The sequence below is a fragment of the Salvelinus sp. IW2-2015 genome, linkage group LG4q.1:29, assembly GCF_002910315.2.
Source record: "Salvelinus sp. IW2-2015 linkage group LG4q.1:29, ASM291031v2, whole genome shotgun sequence".
NCBI classification, from domain to species: domain Eukaryota; kingdom Metazoa; phylum Chordata; class Actinopteri; order Salmoniformes; family Salmonidae; genus Salvelinus; species Salvelinus sp. IW2-2015.
Genome location: NC_036842.1, coordinates 81,593,838 through 81,612,509, shown reverse-complemented (window position 1 = coordinate 81,612,509; position 18,672 = coordinate 81,593,838). Strand labels below are relative to the sequence as shown.

The 18,672-nt window shown below is 42.7% G+C and overlaps 1 protein-coding gene across 3 annotated transcripts in view; it reads right to left on the bottom strand.

Annotated features, from left to right (window-relative positions):
• The window catches only part of LOC111962616 (chromatin remodeling regulator CECR2), a 49,142-nt gene that overhangs the window by 20,770 nt on the left and 9,700 nt on the right, over positions 1-18,672 (bottom strand). For all 3 annotated transcript variants that reach the window (XM_023985833.2, XM_023985834.2, XM_070443154.1), the window contains exons 2-3: positions 4,566-4,660; positions 301-484 (exon numbers count right to left, since the gene is read on the bottom strand). In XM_023985833.2, coding sequence (XP_023841601.1) covers positions 301-484; positions 4,566-4,660 — 279 coding nt within the window. The remainder of the gene's footprint in view (positions 1-300; positions 485-4,565; positions 4,661-18,672) is intronic.

The following is an 18,672-nucleotide window of genomic DNA, read 5'->3' as shown; positions in this document are numbered from 1 at the left end:
AAAGAAAAACCCTGGAATGAGTAGGTGTGTCCAAACGTATGACTGGTACTGTATATAATTCACTTCATCAGGTTAGATAGCACTTCTTCAGCCAGTCACCATAAATGGTGTCACAATAATTCACCATAACTACAGCTTACAAAAAATGTGTTTATACAGTTTTTTTTGGTAACTGTTTTCCCCATGCTAACTCTGAAACGGTCATAACAGGAGTTAAAACAGGTGCAGACTTACGGTAACCGGTGTACTCTGTGTGTGTGTGTGTGTGTGTGTGTGTGTGTGTGTGTGTGTGTGTAGTACCTTGAGCAGGTCGAAGACATCGGCAGCGTCCAGGCGGTAGTCACACAGCCTGTGCAGCAGTTCCACCTGCGTGCGTGGGGCCAGCTCCTCAAAGGGCCCCTGGCGCAGCGGGTTAGGCTTCCCCTCCTCCAACTCCCAGCGGTAGTTGATGATGTCGTCCAGGTAATCGCTGAATGCCTGGGGGCTGAAGGGGAGAGGAGTGATTAGTCCCATATGTTTTCCCACACCTAGTAAAGCGTCGCCATTAATCGCTGAGACAATGTCATGCTTGTATGACAATACAATAGTAAGGAGGGCTGGGTATTAACAAAACAATATTGAGATCTGCAGTGAATTTGGTTGGAGCAAACTAGTCAAGGGTTCCTATACAACATTGGATAATTTTGTTGTTTCTAACCCATTCATGTCACATACTCAATCTCTTCAACTAGAAGTCGTTCATTCTCAAACGCCTACTGTTCTTATAGTGTCAAAAGGTCAAAACTTGGAACATGTGCTTTGTATTGATACCAATCTAGGCAATTAAAAGGAATGCTTGATTGGGCGATGGTTGGACAGAAATTACAACACAATAATCCCCCTAATATAAAGACCTTCAAAAGAGACCATTGGGATCTGACAATAGCAGCACCATTACTCACTCACTTCCAAATCCTTGTCCTTAAAATTAAGAAAAGCAGGCTGTCCATTGTGAGTCATTAAATAAATCAAGCTGCCATACCGTAGTAGTTCGAGGAAAAAGGAATGCGAAAAGAAAGCCATTTTGTTTGCATTTGAGTGGGTTTGTATTAGTGATGCACCGATATCGATATCCTATATTTTCCTTGTCAAAAAAACCCCGATACGGATAACTGATATTAAACATTTTAGCGGCCTTTTAAGCATTCTAGTACAGTTAAATAGTTAACACACACACAGCGGTCTCAGTGCAAGAGGCATCACCACAGTCCCTGGTTCGAATCCAGGCTGTATCACATCGGGCCGTGATTGGGAATTCCATAGGGCGGCGCACAATTGGCCCAGCGTCATCCGGGTTTGGCTGGGTAGGACGTCATTGTAAATATGATTTTGCTCTTAATTGACGTGCCTAGTTAAAGGTTACACACACCAAAAAAGTTATTTTGTTGGCAGTTACGTATGTTCCCATTACCAGTAAAACATAATCAAAACCTTTTTCTATCACTTACTTGCTGTGCTGTTTCGTTGTTCATTTGTTCAGTCGTTTCATTCTCAACCAGGATTTCATCATACATATCAAGCAGTGAAGTTTCAGTCCGTGGCCACTCTTCCTCAGTGCGCACTGTCAATGTGTCTGTCACTGTTTCCATCTTGTCCAGCTGTGTATGTAACATTTCACAAAAACCCTGTTTCTTGTCTGCATCGAAGTAGCGGTCCTTGTACATAGTGTTGAGCATGGTGGCGACACAGCAAAGAGAAAATGCCACCGAATCGCTTGTTCACAGCCTGTGTGGGCAGTTTTGTTGCAGGGGCAAACTGTCAAGGGCAACTGTTTCATTCACCAATGTGGGCCAGTAAAAACATCCACCTCGTCGGGTAAAGTGGCCATCTTTACTCCATAGAAACTAGTCAGCACTAACATCACACAAAGTCAGAATGGGCATGCGCACTCCACTGTTATGTGACAGAATCGGTGGCGTTAAAATTAGGAATTAGAATACAAATACTACACTAAACAAAAATATAAAACGCAACATGTAAAGTGTTTGTACCATGTTTCATGAGCTGGAAAAAAAGATCCCAGAAATTTTCCATACGCACATAAAGCTTCTCAAATTCTGTGCACATTTGATTACATCCCTGTCAGTTATGTTGAGCAGGCGTTTCAATGCCATAACAGAGAGTATCACATCTGCTGCAGGCACAGTTGATGAGCTGATTTCTCGAGCCAGTTGTTTGAATGGAGCTATCATGTTCATGTTTCTAAGTTTCAAACATGTTCGCAAATGCCATTGAAATTGCAGCAGCGGCATTTTAACCAGCATATTCATGAGCATGTAATACGACTTTCCTCAGTGCGAAATCCTCGACAACCCACTGTGCTGTCAGACTCAGCATGCTCATGGGGCTGATATCGCTGGTCCAAATGTCAGTCGTGAAGCTAATAGCAGTGACGCTATTACTGTGTAACTCCAGTAGTGCAACATCTGAAAAAAAGTGSCCCCCCCCCCCCCCAAAAAAAAAGTGTACTGGTGCTCAACCAGTCGGCGAAAGCCAACATCACCCATGATAGAGAACAGTTGATTGTCAAGGGCTATGAATTCCATTATCTTGCCGTTAATGGATTTCGCCTTTGAGTTGTCTCGCTGAAATGATCTTACTCATTCAAATGACTGCTCAACTTGTTGACTGCTTGATCCATACAGCAGACATTGTGGGCTAGGTTAGGAACGCTGTTTTGCACGTGTAGCGCAACATTTTACGTAGCGTCATTACGTCATGTACCTGCATTATATACAAAGATGTTCTCATCTGTGTTATATAGGTATGCACGTCAGTTTTGACATCGGCTTTGCACATCGCCGTTAAACTAAATATCGGGCCGATACCGATGTTGGCATTTTCAGCTAATATCGTCCGATTTCAATATGTTCACTGATATATCGGTGGATCCCTAGTTTGTATCACTGTTCTAAGTTGGATGCTGGTAAATAAAATGTTGGTTCTGGGTCAGATCTGTCTGGAACCCTTCAGATCCCGCTCAGTTGCATAGAAACAAGGAGTCAGGGCAGGGGTGAGTGCCAACGCAACAAGAGAAAATGAGAAAGAAAATAGCTTATCTTAAAAGAGCAGTGTGCACTTTCAGACAGCTGCAGCCCCCCCTCCCCCATCTCCCCCCATCCTCTGCTAAAAACACCACCACCCCCCTCTCCAGCTCCGCCGGAGCATTTAACGAGTGCGGATGAAAAGGGCAGTTCTGTGAAAGGCCAGAACCAAGCAGCCACCCCCGAGATGCCAGTGGCTGTCCAGCCCAATAAGGCCAGCCCGGGTGCGGAAACTGGATCAGTCCTAACCTCTCTCCCCAGTCACAGGCAGACTGGTGCCTGGCCCGGTAGTGCTGACGGAGCAAGAGCAGGGAGCTCACTTATCAACAGTGAGTAAATGTCTTACTAAATTCTGGTGTACGTGGAGATTCTAGGATGTGCATGCGCCACAAATTATTGGGATTGATCAAACTGTAACACGCAACATATACGCATGTTTTCATTGATAAATCAGAGCCATATTATATTTGTTCAGTAGTGAACAAGAGCTACAACCCCATCTGGAAAACACCCTCCATTCACCTTTTATGGTAACAAAAACACCCTCATTTTCTGTATGATTTGGAAATGTTGGAACTGGGCCATGATAGTTCCTAAAAGACAGTGCCATGGCAAGTTTTATCAACATTTCTGTACAGTGACCCCCCCCCCCCAAAAAAAATGCATGCGGCCTAGCGAGTGCCAGACACTGGCCGCGCATTCTTACAAGACTGATTGTACTTTCGAACAATTTAAAAGTAAATGCTACAGCCCACACATCTATGCAAAGGACAAATTGTTTGTTCAATATTTTGTTTCTCAATACATGATTGTGTTTCTATTAGCTTACCATTACTACAATTTGAGCAAACACCTCAAAAAAACAATAATCCTATTTGCTTGCAATACAGTTGATCAACCTTCTAGAAGTTGGTTGCAAGACACATGGCTTGAAAGTAGCGTGAAAATAAGCACTCTCATCAAGCTCAGAATTTGAATACCAACCTTTGCGAAAAAACTGGCACATGCAAAGGTTTTGAGTATTTTTTGTGTGCACACACCTTTGATCAATGAGGCCCCAGAAGAGGTGGTGGTAATGGGTGGAGGCCCCTTTTGGACTAGAACATTCATTTTACTTTCCTGTGCTCTTCCCACTCCCTATCTCACACTTACTCATCAAATGAACTGTCCCCCACCAGGGAAAAATCCTCCTAAACCTAGCTTCCTTTGTGAGAACTCTCACTCAGTTGCAAAGGCTGATTTCAACACAAGCTGTTCACATTCTGATGTGCTCACTACTAACAGGGTTTGTGACTCAAACTTCCTGTGGCCCATACGGGCCCCTGGATGTTGTCACCAAGATGGGGAAGATAACAGACCAACGTTGCGTTACAAGAAAGGTAAATGCTGCTGTGTGCTAGTGAGCGAAAAAGGTAGACCTAGTCAATATTAAACTAATAAAAATTAAATAAAGGATGTGGGAAGGCTGGGGGTACTACTTACGTGATGTCTGTGCGCTGGTAGCATCCTTGCAGCAGTGAGACGAGGAGGTCAGCCAGAAAGTCTATGTCCTGCTTCTGTAGCGCATCTTCCAGCTCCTACCACACAGACACACACAGCAGGGAGAAGAGGTCAGCCAATGAGTTATATGGAGATCCTCTTTTTAAGGTACTCAATATTTGTTTTAAAGTCCGCATATAACATTTTATGGTTGGTATTAGTCACAGATCGGCACGAAAAAGAAAAAAAAAGCTGTGTGATTCCAAAGTGATACGGATGCCCTGGAGTAAAACGGTAGGAGGTGATGAGAATTTAGGGTTTACAAGACACAGTTTGACATTTTCAATGAAACAGGAGCTCTCGTGGCAAAACTTCGTTGAAGTGTGGATATTGGAACTAGTAAATTTTCAGAACCATAGGGGACCAGAATCAGGCAGTATTTCACCTCGAGTCGAACACGCTTGATCATGACAAACAACCATACTAGATAGGCTGTGTGTAGGGACCGGTTAGTGTGAATGAGTTGCTGTGGGGAGGGGGGACTAGCTCACATGTTCTCAGAGGAGTCCTTTCTGCCAGCGGTTGGAGACGAGGTTCAAGTTCGACCCTGAACCGTCTCCTGCCTGGCATTGTGTGGCCACCATTGAGGGTTTATGAAGCGGCAGTAACCAGGAGAGCAAACTCTAAAGGCCTTGAGAGAACCAAGGAGAGACGGCAGCAGGAGCCTAAGGCCACCGCAAAGACGACCCCCCTCTCCTCCACTGTTACCCAGCATGCTTGCTCTCTGCCCGGGATACCCAAAGGCCCTCAGCTACAGAGCAGAGGCAAGGGAGGCTGAGGGCAAAAAACACTAATGCAAATTGCTCTATCAGCCAAGTGTCCATTTTACTTAACCTTTCTTCCCACTTTCCCAGGATGCAAAGCGACCCTTCAGCATTGGCTATTCCCCTTAAAAAGTAATCCGCCTGCAGCTGACTGCCCCCCACCACTCCCTTCTGTCTCCATCTACAGAACTCACTTCTAAATTCTCTGCATAAAACACATTTCCCCTCCACCAACAAACCTCCCCAAAGAAAAAGCATGGTGACAGTCCAGAATTAACTGAAGGGTGAGGAGGCCCATTTCATTGTGCAGCAACAGCCTGCAGATTGCTGCCTCTCTCTAGATAAAACCATCTGAGTGCTGGGGTCACTGGGGGGTCAGCCTCCACACCTCCTGGCTGTGGAGAAGCAAAGAAGCTAGGAGTCAACAGTCAACAGGATGGAAAACAGGGGGGAGAGAGAGTGGTTTAAAAACAGGATAAAATGGATGTTTCTGCTTTGGGGTAAAATAAATAAATAATCTGATAGCTACTCAGGACTGGTTGGTGGTGCAATAGAAACATGCCAGAGCTGGCTGGGCTGATTCTTTATCGCCAAGTCCTATTATTAAAAAAAGCAGAGTTCATTAAGCTGCTTGAGCACATTTCAATGACCAATTTAAAAACCTATTGATCATGGTGGAAAATTAAACAGATTCTAATGGAGCTAAAGAATAATTCAATATGAAGAGCCTGGGAGGAGGGAAGCTCACAACCCTGGGAGGGCCTGGAACTTGGGTGCCAGAAACCACAATAACATACACTAGGGTCAAAAGTTTTAGAACACCTACACATTAAGTGTTTCTTTATTTTTACTATTTTCTACATTGTAGAATAATAGTGAAGACATCAAAACTATGAAATAACACATATGGAATCATGTAGTAACCAAAAAAAGTGTTTTGAGCTGTTCTTGCCATAATATGGACTATCGTAACCCTCCCTCCCTCCCCCCTTTTGTCACAACACAACAGATTGGCTCAAACGCATTGAGGAAAGAAATTCCATTAATTAACTTAACAAGGCACACCTGTTAATTGAAATGCATTCCAGGTGACTCCCTCATTAAGCTTTGGGCTCCCGATTGGCGCCGTGGTCTAAGGCACTGCATCTCAGTGCAAGAGAAGTCACTACAGTCCCTGGTTCGAATCCAGGCTGTATCACATCTGGCCGTGATTGGGAGTCCCATAGGTTGGTGCACAATTGGCGCAGCGTCGTCCAGGTATGGCCGTCATTGTAAATAAGAATTTGTTCTGAACTGGCTTGCCTAGTTACATTTTATTTTTTATTTTTTTTAAATAGAAAAAAATATGGTTGATAGAATGCCAAGAGTTTGAAGAATCTACAGTTGAAGTCAGAAGTTCACATACACCTTAGCTAAATACATTTAAAAATAATTCCTGACATTTAAATCCTAGCAAAAATGCCCTGTCTTAGGTCAGTTAGGATCACCACTTTATTTTAAGAATGTGAAATGTCAGAATAATAGTAGAAAGAATAATTTATTTCAGCTTTTATTTCTTTCATCGCATTTCCAGTGGGTCAGAAGTTAACATACACTCAATTAGTATTTGGTAGCATTGACTTTAAATTGTTTAACTTAGGTCAAATGTTTTGGGTAGCCTTCAACAAGCTTCCCACAATAACTTGGGTGAATTTTGGCCCGTTCCTCCTGATAGAGCTGGTGTAACCGAGTCAGGTTTGTAGGCCTCCTGGCTCACAAACGCTTTTTCAGTTCTGCCCACACATTTTCTATAGGATTGAGGTCAGGGCTTTGTGGTGGCCACTCCAATACCTTGACTTTGTTGTCCTTAAGCCCTTTTTCCACAACTTTGGAAGTATGCTTGGGGTCATTGTCCAAGCTTTAACTTCCTGACTGATGTCTTGAGATGTTGCTTCAATATATCCACATCATTTTCCAGGCTCATGATGCCATCTATTTTGTGAAGTGCACCAGTCCCTCCTGCAGCAAAGCACCCCCACAACATGATGCTGCCACCTCCGTGCTTCACGGTTGGGATGGTGTTCTTCTGCTTGCAAGCCTCCCCATTTTTCCTCCAAACATAACGATGGTCATTATGGCCAAACAGTTCTATTTTTGTTTCATCAGACCAGAGGACATTTCTCCAAAAGTACGATCTTTGTCCCCATGTGCAGTTGCAAACCGTAGTCTGGATTTTTTATGGCGGTTTTGGAGCAGTGGCTTCTTCCTTGCTGAGCGGCCTTTTAGGTAATGTCGATATAGGACTAGTTTTACTGTGGATATAGATAGTTTTGTACCCGTTTCCTCTAGCATCTTCACAAGGTACTTTGCTGTTATTCTGGGATTGATTTGCACTTTTTGCACCAAAGTACGCTCATCTCTAGGAGACAGAACACGTCTCCTACCTGAGAGGTATGACGGCTGCGTGGCCCCATTGTGTTTATACTTGCATACTATTGTTTGTACAGATGAACGTGGTACCTTAAGGCGTTTGGAAATTGCTCCCAAGGATGAACCAGACTTGTGGAGGTCTACAATTTTTTTTTCTGAGATCTTGGCTGATTTCTTTTGATTTTCCCATGATGTCAAGCAGAGAGGCACTGAGTTTGAAGGTAGACCTTGAAATACATCCACAGGTACACCTCCAATTGATTCAAATGATGTCAATTAGCCTATCAGAAGCTTCTAAAGCCATGGCATCATTTTCTGGAATTTTCCAAGCTGTTTAAAGGCACAGTTAACTTAGTATATGTAAACTTCTGACCCACTGGAATTGTGATAGATTTATTTAACTTATAACGCACTTTCTTTAAACAATTGTTGGGAAAATTAAATTGTGTCATGCACAAAGTAGATGTCCTAACCGACTTGCCAAAACTAGTTTGTTAACAAGACATTTGTGGAGTGGTTGAAAACGGGTTTTAATGACTCCAGCCTAAGTGTATGTAAACTTCCGACTTCAGCTGTATATTTTGATTTGTTTAACACTTTTTTGGTTACTACATGATTCCATGTGTTATTTCATAGTTTTGATGTCTTCACTATTATTCTACAATGTAGAAAATAGTAAAAATAAAGAAAAGCCTTAATGAGTAGGTGTTCTAAAACTTTTGACCACTTTTGACCATAGCTACCAGTAATGCTGAGCGATTAGTGTTTTTTGAAGCAGACTCAATTTTGGTTCCATTATAAAAAATAGAAGGGGGGAAAATACATATATATATATATCACCGTTTATATATATCACCGTTTTCGATTTCGATCATTTTTTTTAAACATTAAATGCATTATGAAACAAAATCACAAATTTTAGCTTTTTAATTGACATTACCAAAGGCAAAAAGTTTAAATTCAATTGTCAAAACATTGAAAATATTCCATTGTCCACATTGGGTAGACATCAATAAAAATAAATAAAAAAGGGCTATGAAATATGTCAGTTGTGTATATAACTGAGTTTTTACTTGGCGACTTTACCATTTTTCATTCCTTAAAGTTATGACAATCATTTGACTAGTTCTTCAAAGTATATAAGGCATACTTTCACGAACTGTCTATCCCACTCTCTCCTCGTTGTGTACATTCCGCTCTCATCCAGTCTGTGTGTATCTAACCTAACGTAGCAGGCGTATTTTTTTTTATCCATCTCTGTTAGAGGCGGAAAGAACAGGTGCAATGGATTATGGTCATTGTAGTCCATTAACATGTTTCTGCGCTGAACTATACTGATGGAAAAATATAACCGACGCCATGTGCAATAAAGATTTTACTGAGATACAGTTCATATAAAAGGAAATCAGTCAATTTAAATAAATTCATTAGGCCCTAATCTATGGATTTCACATGACTCTGCAGGGGCGCAGCCATGGGTAGGCCGGGGAGGGCATAGGCCCACCCAATTGGCAGCCAGGCCCACCCACTGGGGAGGCAGGCCCAGCCACTCAAAATGAGTTATATTACAGACATAAATACTCCTCTGTACCCCCTCTCCAATAGACGATCCCGTAGGTGAAGAAGCTAGATGTTGAGGTCCTGGGCTGGCGTGGTTACAAGTGGTCTGCAGTTGTGAGGCCGGATGGACATACTGGAAATTTCTCTAAAGCGACGTTGGAGTCAGCTTATGGTAGAGAAATTAACATTCAATTCTCTGGCAACACCTCTGGTGGACATTCCAGCAGTCAGCATGCCAATTGCACACTCCCTTAAAACTTCAGACATCTGTGGCATTGTGTTGTGTGACAAAACTGCACATTTTAATGTGGCCTTTAAATTGTCCCCAGCACAAGGTGCACCTGTGTAATGATCATGTTTAATCAGCTTCTTGATATGCCACACCTGTCAGGTGGATGGATTACCTTGGCAAAGGAGAAATGCTCACTCACAGAGATGTAAACAAATGTGTGCACAAAATGATAGAAATTTGCTTTTTGTTAGTATGGAACATTTCTAGGATATTTTGTTTCAGCTCATGAAACATAGGACCCACACTTTACATGTTGCTTTTATATTTTTTGTTCAATGTAGGTTGAATATTTGATTCATGAAAACTACAACTCCCTTCAGCCCAGTGTCCCACAGTTATTAACTTGATTTCTCTCTTTAGAGAAAATGATGCGATGGGCTCACACAAGAAACTAAATAGTATTCAAGTAATTGAACCGACATCAAATCAAATTTTACTGGTCACATACACATGCTTAGCAGATATTATTGAAAGTGTAGTGAAATGTTTGTGCTTCTACTTCCAACAGTGCATAAATATCTATCAATTCCAAAACAACTACCTAAACACACACAATTCTAAGTAAAGGAATGGAATAAGAATATATACACACACACACACATATAAATATATGGATGAGCAATGACAGAATGGATGAGCAATGACATAGGCAAGATGCAATAGATGGTATAAAATACAGTATATACATACGATGAGTGATGCAAGATATGTAAACATGATTAAATTGGCATAATTAAAAGTGGACAATGATTTCAAGTCTGTATGTAGGCAGCAGCCTCCGTTAGTAATGGCTGTTTAAAAGGCTGTTGGCTTAGGGAGGAAGTTGTTTTTTTATGCTCAATTGTACATCTGTAAAAGTTTGTGAGAATTTTAGTTGACAGGACACATTTCTTCAGCCTCCTGATGTTGAAGAGGCACTGTTGCTCCTTCACCACACTGTCTGTGTGCGTGGACCATTTCAGTTTGTCAGTGATATCTACGCTGGGGAACTTAAAACGTTCCACCTTCTCCACTGCTGTCCCGTCGATGTGGATAGGGGAGTGCTCCCTCTGCTGTTTCCACAAGTCCACGATCATCCCCTTTGTTTTGTTGACGTTGAGTGAGAGGTTGTTTTCCTGACACCGAGTGCCCTCACCTCCTCCCTGTAGGCTGTCTCGTCATTGTTGGTAATCAAGCCCACTACTGTTGTGTCGTCTGCAAACTTGATAATTGAGTTGTAGGCGTGCATTGCCACGCAGTCATGGGTGAACAGGGAGTACAGGAGGGGGCTGAGCACGCACCCCTGTGGGGCCCCAGCGTTGAGGGTCAGCAAAGTGGAGATGTTGTTTCCTCCCTTTACCACCTGGGGGCAGTCTGTCAGAAAGTCCAGGACCCAATTGCACAGGGCGGGGTTGAGACCCAGGGCCTCAAGCTTGGAGGGTACTATGAGGTTGGAGGGTACTATGGTGTTGAATGCTGAGCTGTAGTCAATGAACAGCATTCTTACATAGGTATTCCTCTTGTCCAGATGAAATAGGGCAGTGTGCAGTGTGATGGCGATTGCATCGTCTGTGGACCTATTGGGGCGATAAGCAAATTGAAGTGAGTCTAGGGTGAATGTAAGGTGGAGGTGATATGATCCTTGGTCTCTCCAAGCACTTCATGATGACAAAAGTGACTGCGATAGTCATTTAGTTCAGTTACCTTTTCCTTCTTGGGAACAGGAATAATGGTGGCCATCTTGAAGCATGTGGGGACAGCAGACTGGTATAGGGACAGATTGAATATGTCCGTAAACACACCAGCCAGCTGGTCTGCGCATGCTCTGAGGACACAGCTAGGGATAACGTCTGGGCCGGCAGCCTTGTGAGGGTTAGCACGTTTAAATGTCTTACTCACATCGGCCACGGAGAAGGAGAGTTCACAGTCCTTGGTAACGGGCTGCGTCGGTAGCACTGTATTATCCTCAAAGCGGGCCGTCGGTGTCCGTGAGATGGCTGGTTTTCCTTTTGTTGTCCGTGACCCTGACATCGGTCAATAATGGCGCCGGAGAGGATGGCTGCAGTTTTACGGTCTCCAAACCAACTGTGCCATTTTGTGTTTTTTCACATTGTTTCTAACTTATTTTGTACGTAACGTTGCCGCTACAGTCTCTTATGACCGAAAAGAGCTTCTGGATATCAGAACAGAGATTACTCACCTCGAGCTGGACAAGATCTTTTCTTTAATGCGTCTGACGCGAAGGATGTACTGCTTCTCCTAGACCAGGCCCAAATTCCCATAATTTGCGTGTAGAAAATATGGAAATACAGGGGGTGGAGATTGGGGTGCCTTGTGAGAATATGTCGGCAACTGGGTAACCCGCCTCTACCATCCGTTCTATTGAAGCAATAAGGCCCGAGGGGGTGTGGGATATGGCCAATATACCCTGGCTAAGGGCTGTTCTTATGCACGACACAACATGGAGTGGTACACATTGGCCATATACCACAAACCCGAGGTGCCTTACTGCTACTATAAACTGGTTGCCAACGTAATTAGAGCAATAAAAATAGATGGTCATACCTGTGGTATACAGCTGTCAACCAAATCACACTGTTCAAGACTATCCTACCAACAGGACATTAAAAACTGTAATATCTTCTGTTTTACAGAGTCGTGGCTGAACGACAACAGGGATAATATACAGTTGGCTGGGTTTTCCATGCATTGGCAGGACAGGACAGCTATGTCTGGTAAGATGAAGGGGGTGTGTGTGTGTGTATATACTGTATATATATATATGTCAATAACAGCTGGTCCGATGTCTAATATTAAGGAAGTCTCGAGGTACTGCTAGCCTGAGGAAAAGTACCTCATGATAAGCTGTAGACCACACTACTTACCAAGAGAGTTCTCATCTATATTATTCGTAGCCGTCCATTTACCACCACAAATGATGCTGGCACTTGACCGCACTCAACGAGCTGAGTAAGGCCATAAGCAAACAAGAAAATGCACATCCAGAAGTGGCGCTTCTAGTGGCCAGGGACATTAATGCAGGCACACTTAAATCCGTTTGAACTAATATCTACCAGCGTGTCACATGTACAACTAGAGGAAATATATATATACAGTGGGGAGAACAAGTATTTGATAACCTGCAAAATCGGCAGTGTTTCCTTCTTACAAAGCATGTAGAGGTCTGTAATTTTTATCATAGGTACACTTCAACCGTGAGAGACGAAATCTAAAACAAAAATCCAGAAAATAACATTGTATGATTTTTAAGTAATTAATTTGCTTTTTATTGCATGACATAAGTATTTGATCACCTACCAACCAGTAAGAATTCTGGCTCTCACAGACCTGTCTTTTCTTTAAGAAGCCCTCCTCTTCTCCACTCATTACCTGTATTAACTGCACCTGTTTGAACTCGTTACCTGTATAAAAGACACCTGTCCACACACTCAGTCAAACAGACTCCAACCTCCCCACAATGGCCAAGACCAGAGGGCTGTGTAAGGACATCAGGGATAAAATTGTAGACCTGCACAGGGCTGGGATGGGCTACAGGACAATAGGCAAGCAGCTTGGTGAGAAGGCAACAACTGTTGGCGCAATTATTAGAAAATGGAAGAAGTTCAAGATGACGGTCAATCACCCTTGGTCTGGGGCTCCATGCAAGATCTCACCTCGTGGGGTATCAATGATCATGAGGAAGGTGAGGGATCAGCCCAGAACTACACGGCAGGACCTGGTCAATGACCTGAAGAGAGCTGGGACCACAGTCTCAAAGAAAACCATTAGTAACACACTCTACTCCGTCATGGATTAAAATCCTGCAGCGCATGCAAGGTCCCCCTGCTCAAGCCAGCACTTATCCAGGCCCGTCTGAAGTTTGCCAATGACCATTCTGGATGATCCAGAGGAGGATGGGAGAAGGTCATGTGGTCTGAAGAGACAAAAATAGAGCTTTTTGGTCTAAACTCCACTCGCCGTGTTTGGAGGAAGAAGAAGGATGAGTACAACCCCAAGAACACCATCCCAACCGTGAAGCATGGAGTGGAAACATCATTTTTTGGTTATGCTTTTCTGCAAAGGGGACAGGACGACTGCACCGTATTGAGGGGAGGATGGATGGGGCCATGTATCGCGAGATCTTGGCCAACAACCTCCTTCCCTCAGTAAGAGCATTGAAGATGGGTCGTGGCTGGTCTTCCAGCATGACAACGACCCGAAACACACAGCCAGGGCGACTAAGGAGTGGCTCCATAAGAAGCATCTCAAGGTCCCTGAGTGGCCTAGCCAGTCTCCAGACCTGAACCCAATAGAAAATCTTTGGAGGGAGCTGAAAGTCCGTATTGCCCAGCGACAGCCCCGAAACCTGAAGGATCTGGAGAGGTCTGTATGGAGGAGTGGGCCAAAATCCCTGCTGCAGTGTGTGCAAACCTGGTCAAGAACTACAGGAAACGTATGATCTCTGTAATTGCAAACAAAGGTTTCTGTACCAAATATTTAGTTCTGCTTTTCTGATGTATCAAAGACTTATGTCATGTAATAAAATGCAAATTAATTTCTTAAAAATCATACAATGTGATTTTCTGGATTTTTGTTTTAGATTCCGTCGCTCACAGTTGAAGTGTACCTATGAATAAATGACATACCTCTACATGCATTGTAAGTAGGAAAACTTGCATAATCGGCAGTGTATCAAATACTTGTTCTCCACACTGTATATATATATATATTTTTACTCTAGACCACCTTTACTCCACACACAGAGACGCATTCAAAGTGCTCCCTCGCCCGGATGCTATGATACAAGACTGTTATGCTACAACTCTATTTCTTGAACTGCATTGTTGGGAAGGGCTTGTAAGTAAGCATTTACACACACCACACACACACACACCAGTTGTATTTTGGTGCATGTGACAAATAAATGTGATAACCAACCAAACCAACCCCCCCCCCCTCAGAAAATATGATTACTCACTCAGCACTAGCTACCAGTAGCGTACTGGAGTTTCGGAGGCCCACATGGTCTGAGAACGTTAAGTTAGCTGGCTAGCCAGTTCAAATCATGACCATGTCATATAGCTGACAACTTTTTAAAATTGAGCTCATTTGTATTCATTATTACAGGAAAATAAAAACTCACAACAAGATCCTTATTTACAAGTTAATGGCAAGCTAATTACAGAAAATAGCTTATGGTTGTGAGTGACGAAATAAAAGCAGGGCATTCTACTGAGGAATTTTAGAACGTGGACCCTGTCTTGTTGGCCTAATGTTATATCCTAATTTGACTTTGGTGAAGGCCATGTTGTTCGTCACATTACCTTCTCCGGTAAACACTATATCAAATAAAATCTCATGTTTATTTGTCACATGCACAGGATACAGAAAGTGTAAACAGTACAGTGAAATGGTAACTTGCATAGTGGAGTCTTATTTAGACATGTGGCTAGCTAGCTAAACAACGACCCATAATCCCAACTCATAACATTACTACCCTGCATGAATCTGCCAACTAGGTTCAATGTTAGCTAACATTAGACTATAACTAGCAATGCAAATGGCTGAGATACAAATAATATTAGTACACAGATCATACACGTAATGTTAGCGAGCCAGCCAGCTAACATTAGCTAGCTAGCGAACAGTACGATTGAACTTGCAATGAAAACGACTTTCAAATATTATACGTTTCTAATTTTGTCAATATGCAGCTAGCTAGACTCTCTGACCCGTATACATGAATGAAGGCTTCTCCCTCTGTCACGGATGCCATGGTTGCCCTTAGTTTGAATATGTAATCCAGAGACATGTATTTTATACATTCTCGTGTGTTCTCTGACTCCCTCTGCATTATTTGCAATCAAATGCTAGAATTATCTCCATCTCCTTAGCTATCATACCCTTCTTCTTCATACCCTTCTTCCAACGGGCATTCCCGTTGGTTTCCTGAAACAAGTCACATATTGCCATGGGGCAGAGGAAAAATATGCCGTTTTATAGCTAATCTCATGCTATTCAACACATTTTGCAATGAGGTTGAGGACATTTTGCAGTTTTACAGCCAATTTCCTGTAATAAAAATAAATAATTAGGCTTATGACGTGTTCATATGCTACAACTGGCAGCTTCATTCAACAGTACCCGCAAAACACCAGTCTCAACATCAACAGTGAAGAGGGATGATGGCCTTCTAGGCAGAGTTGCAAAGAAAAAGCCATATAGCAGACTGGCCAATAAAAAGAAAATATTAAAAATGGGCAAAACACTGGTCAGAGGAACTCTGCCTCGAAGGCCAGCATCCCGGAGTCGCCTCTTCGCTGTTGACGTTGAGACTAGTGTTTTACGGGTACTATTTAATGAAGCTGCCAGTTGAGGACTTGTGAGGCATCTGTTTCTCAAACTAGACACTAATGTACTTGTCCTCTTGCTCAGTTGTGCACCAGGGCCTCCCACTCTTTCTATTCTGGTTAGAGCCAGTTTGCGCTGTTCTGTGAAGGGTGTAGTACACAGCGCTGTACAAGATCTTCAGTTTCTTGGCAATTTCGCATGTGGAATAGCCTTCATTTCTCAGAACAAGAATAGACTGACGAGTATCAGAAGAAAGTTATTTGTTTCAACTAGTCTAAAGAAGGCCAGTACAACAGTTTTCAGCTGTGCTAACATAATTGCAAAAGGGTTCTCTAATGATCAATTAGCCTTAAAATGATATACTTGGATTAGCTAACACAACGTGCCATTGGAACACAGGAGTGATGGTTGCTGATAAATGGGCCTCTGTATGCCTATGTAGATATTCCATAAAAAATCTGCCGTTTCCAGCAACAATAGTCATTTACAACATTAATGCATTTCTGATTAATGTTATTTTAAAATGGACCATTTTTTTTGCTTTTCTTTCAAAAACAAGGACATTTCTAAGTGACCCCAAACTTTTGAACAGTAGTGTATATTTTTTGGGGCACTTTTTGCCTCTTTTTCGTGATATTCAATTGGTCGTTACAGTTTTGTCCCATCGCTGCAACTCCCGTAAGGAGTTGAGAGTCGAGAGAGAGAGAGAGCGAGAGAGCGAGAGATCGCTGAGAGAGAGACGAAGGTCGAGAGCCATGCGTCCTTCGAAACACAACCCTGCCAAGCCGCACTGCTTCTTGACACACTGCTCGGTTAACCCGGAAGTCAGCTGCAACAATGTGGAAACACCGTCCAACTAGCGACCGTGTCAGCATGCATGCACCCGGCCCGTCACAGGAGTCGCTAGAGCGCGATGGGACAAGGACATCCCGGCCAGCAAACCCTACCGATGCTGGGCCAATTGTGTGCCGTCTCATGGGTCTCCCAGTCGCAGCCGGCTGCGACACAGCCCGGGATCAAACCCGGCTCTGTAGTGATGCACTGCGATGCAGTCCCTTAGACCACTGCGCCACCCGGGTGGCCCTTGTCATGGAAGTTGACAGAGTTTTGAAATCTACCATGGCATCCCTGACAGAGGGAGAAAGATCTGATGATTCTTATGGCATGGAACACTGTCAGTTTGAACCGGAGTGACTTAACAAGCTGTACAAAACGCAAACAAGAGAACTTTCAGAGTCTAGCTACATTTTCAGATATTAAGTTTCAAATTTTGTCAAATTCATTCATTGCAAGCTAAAGCCTACTGTTAGCTGGCTGGCTAGCTAGGTGTATGATCTTTCTAGTAATATTATTCATATATCAGAAATCCATTTGCATTGCTAGCTATAGCCTACTGTTAGCTAGCTACCATTGAAGCTAGTTGGTTACATTTTCCTACCTGCAGATTCATACAATATCTCATGCATGGTGGCTAGCTATGACAATCCGTGTGTATTGCTATACTGTATGGGTTGGGATTATGGTTCATTGTTTAGCTCTCTAGATATCTAAACAAAAGACTCCACTTCGCAAGACGATTACATGACCCATCCACTTAGGCTGTAACTATCCCCAGCCACATCTAGCTCTCTTTTACATGGCCCATCTAATTAGCCAGATGTGTCTGGGGCGATTACAGACAGTCACACACACTACCTCATCTATCACCAGTATAACTGTCATTGTTATGGTTCTTCTACATACACAATAACGACGACAAGTTTGTCAGACAACAATAGAATGTTCACTGTCAACAGACATGTCGATAGACGTAGTATAAACCAGCCTTTAGTATTAATCTTTGATTGTTTTGAACACTACTGTACTCACTGTTTAGCACATGGCCTCATGTGAATCAAAGAGATGGGTGAGGCTTAAGAGGGTGTGAACAATGCTGAATGGGTGTAAACAAAGAAAAGCTCTCTAGTAGGTGTACCAAAACATTCAAGGGCCATTCTCTCAAGAGTGGGTTTACAAGTTGATCAACTTTCAAAGCAGCATTACTTTCACATTGTTCTACAATTACAGTGTATGATATACAATTTTGAAGCTCCGAGTCTGTACTTTTATCCGATGTAAAAAAAAAAAACACAATTTCAAATTTTGGAACATAAGACCGAAGAGAGATGGTGGGTCACAATTTGCATTTCTGTGTAGTACAGATCAGGGACCCATGATGAAATACCTTTACCGGGTGTAAATCCACTTCACTTAATGTAGTTCAATAACCAAAATAAATTATTTCAAAGTCAATATGTCCCGTCATAGCAGATCACCCTATTCTTTCTGCAGACATCGTTGAATCTTAATTCAGAGCAGATATTTAACTGAGCTTTTGGAAAACGTAGACAAAGATTTTACTGAAATTCTGTTATTAAACTTCACATCTGCACAGGAAGTGTGTGTTTGCAAAATGTTCCATGTGAACAGTTAAAAGTAGTCCTTGTGCATACAGTTGTATGGTTTGTTGAACTTTGACTAATCTAAATGGTTTTTGTTTGGCATACATTTTAAGTGAACAAATCTGAGTCGGCACAATTCTGTTACTACGGAATTACCCCATCTAGCTAGCCTCAGTGCTATGCCTATGATTTTAGTTATGTCTTAGAACATGGGGCTCTTTCAAGAGCTATGCTCAGTGTTATGATAGCACATG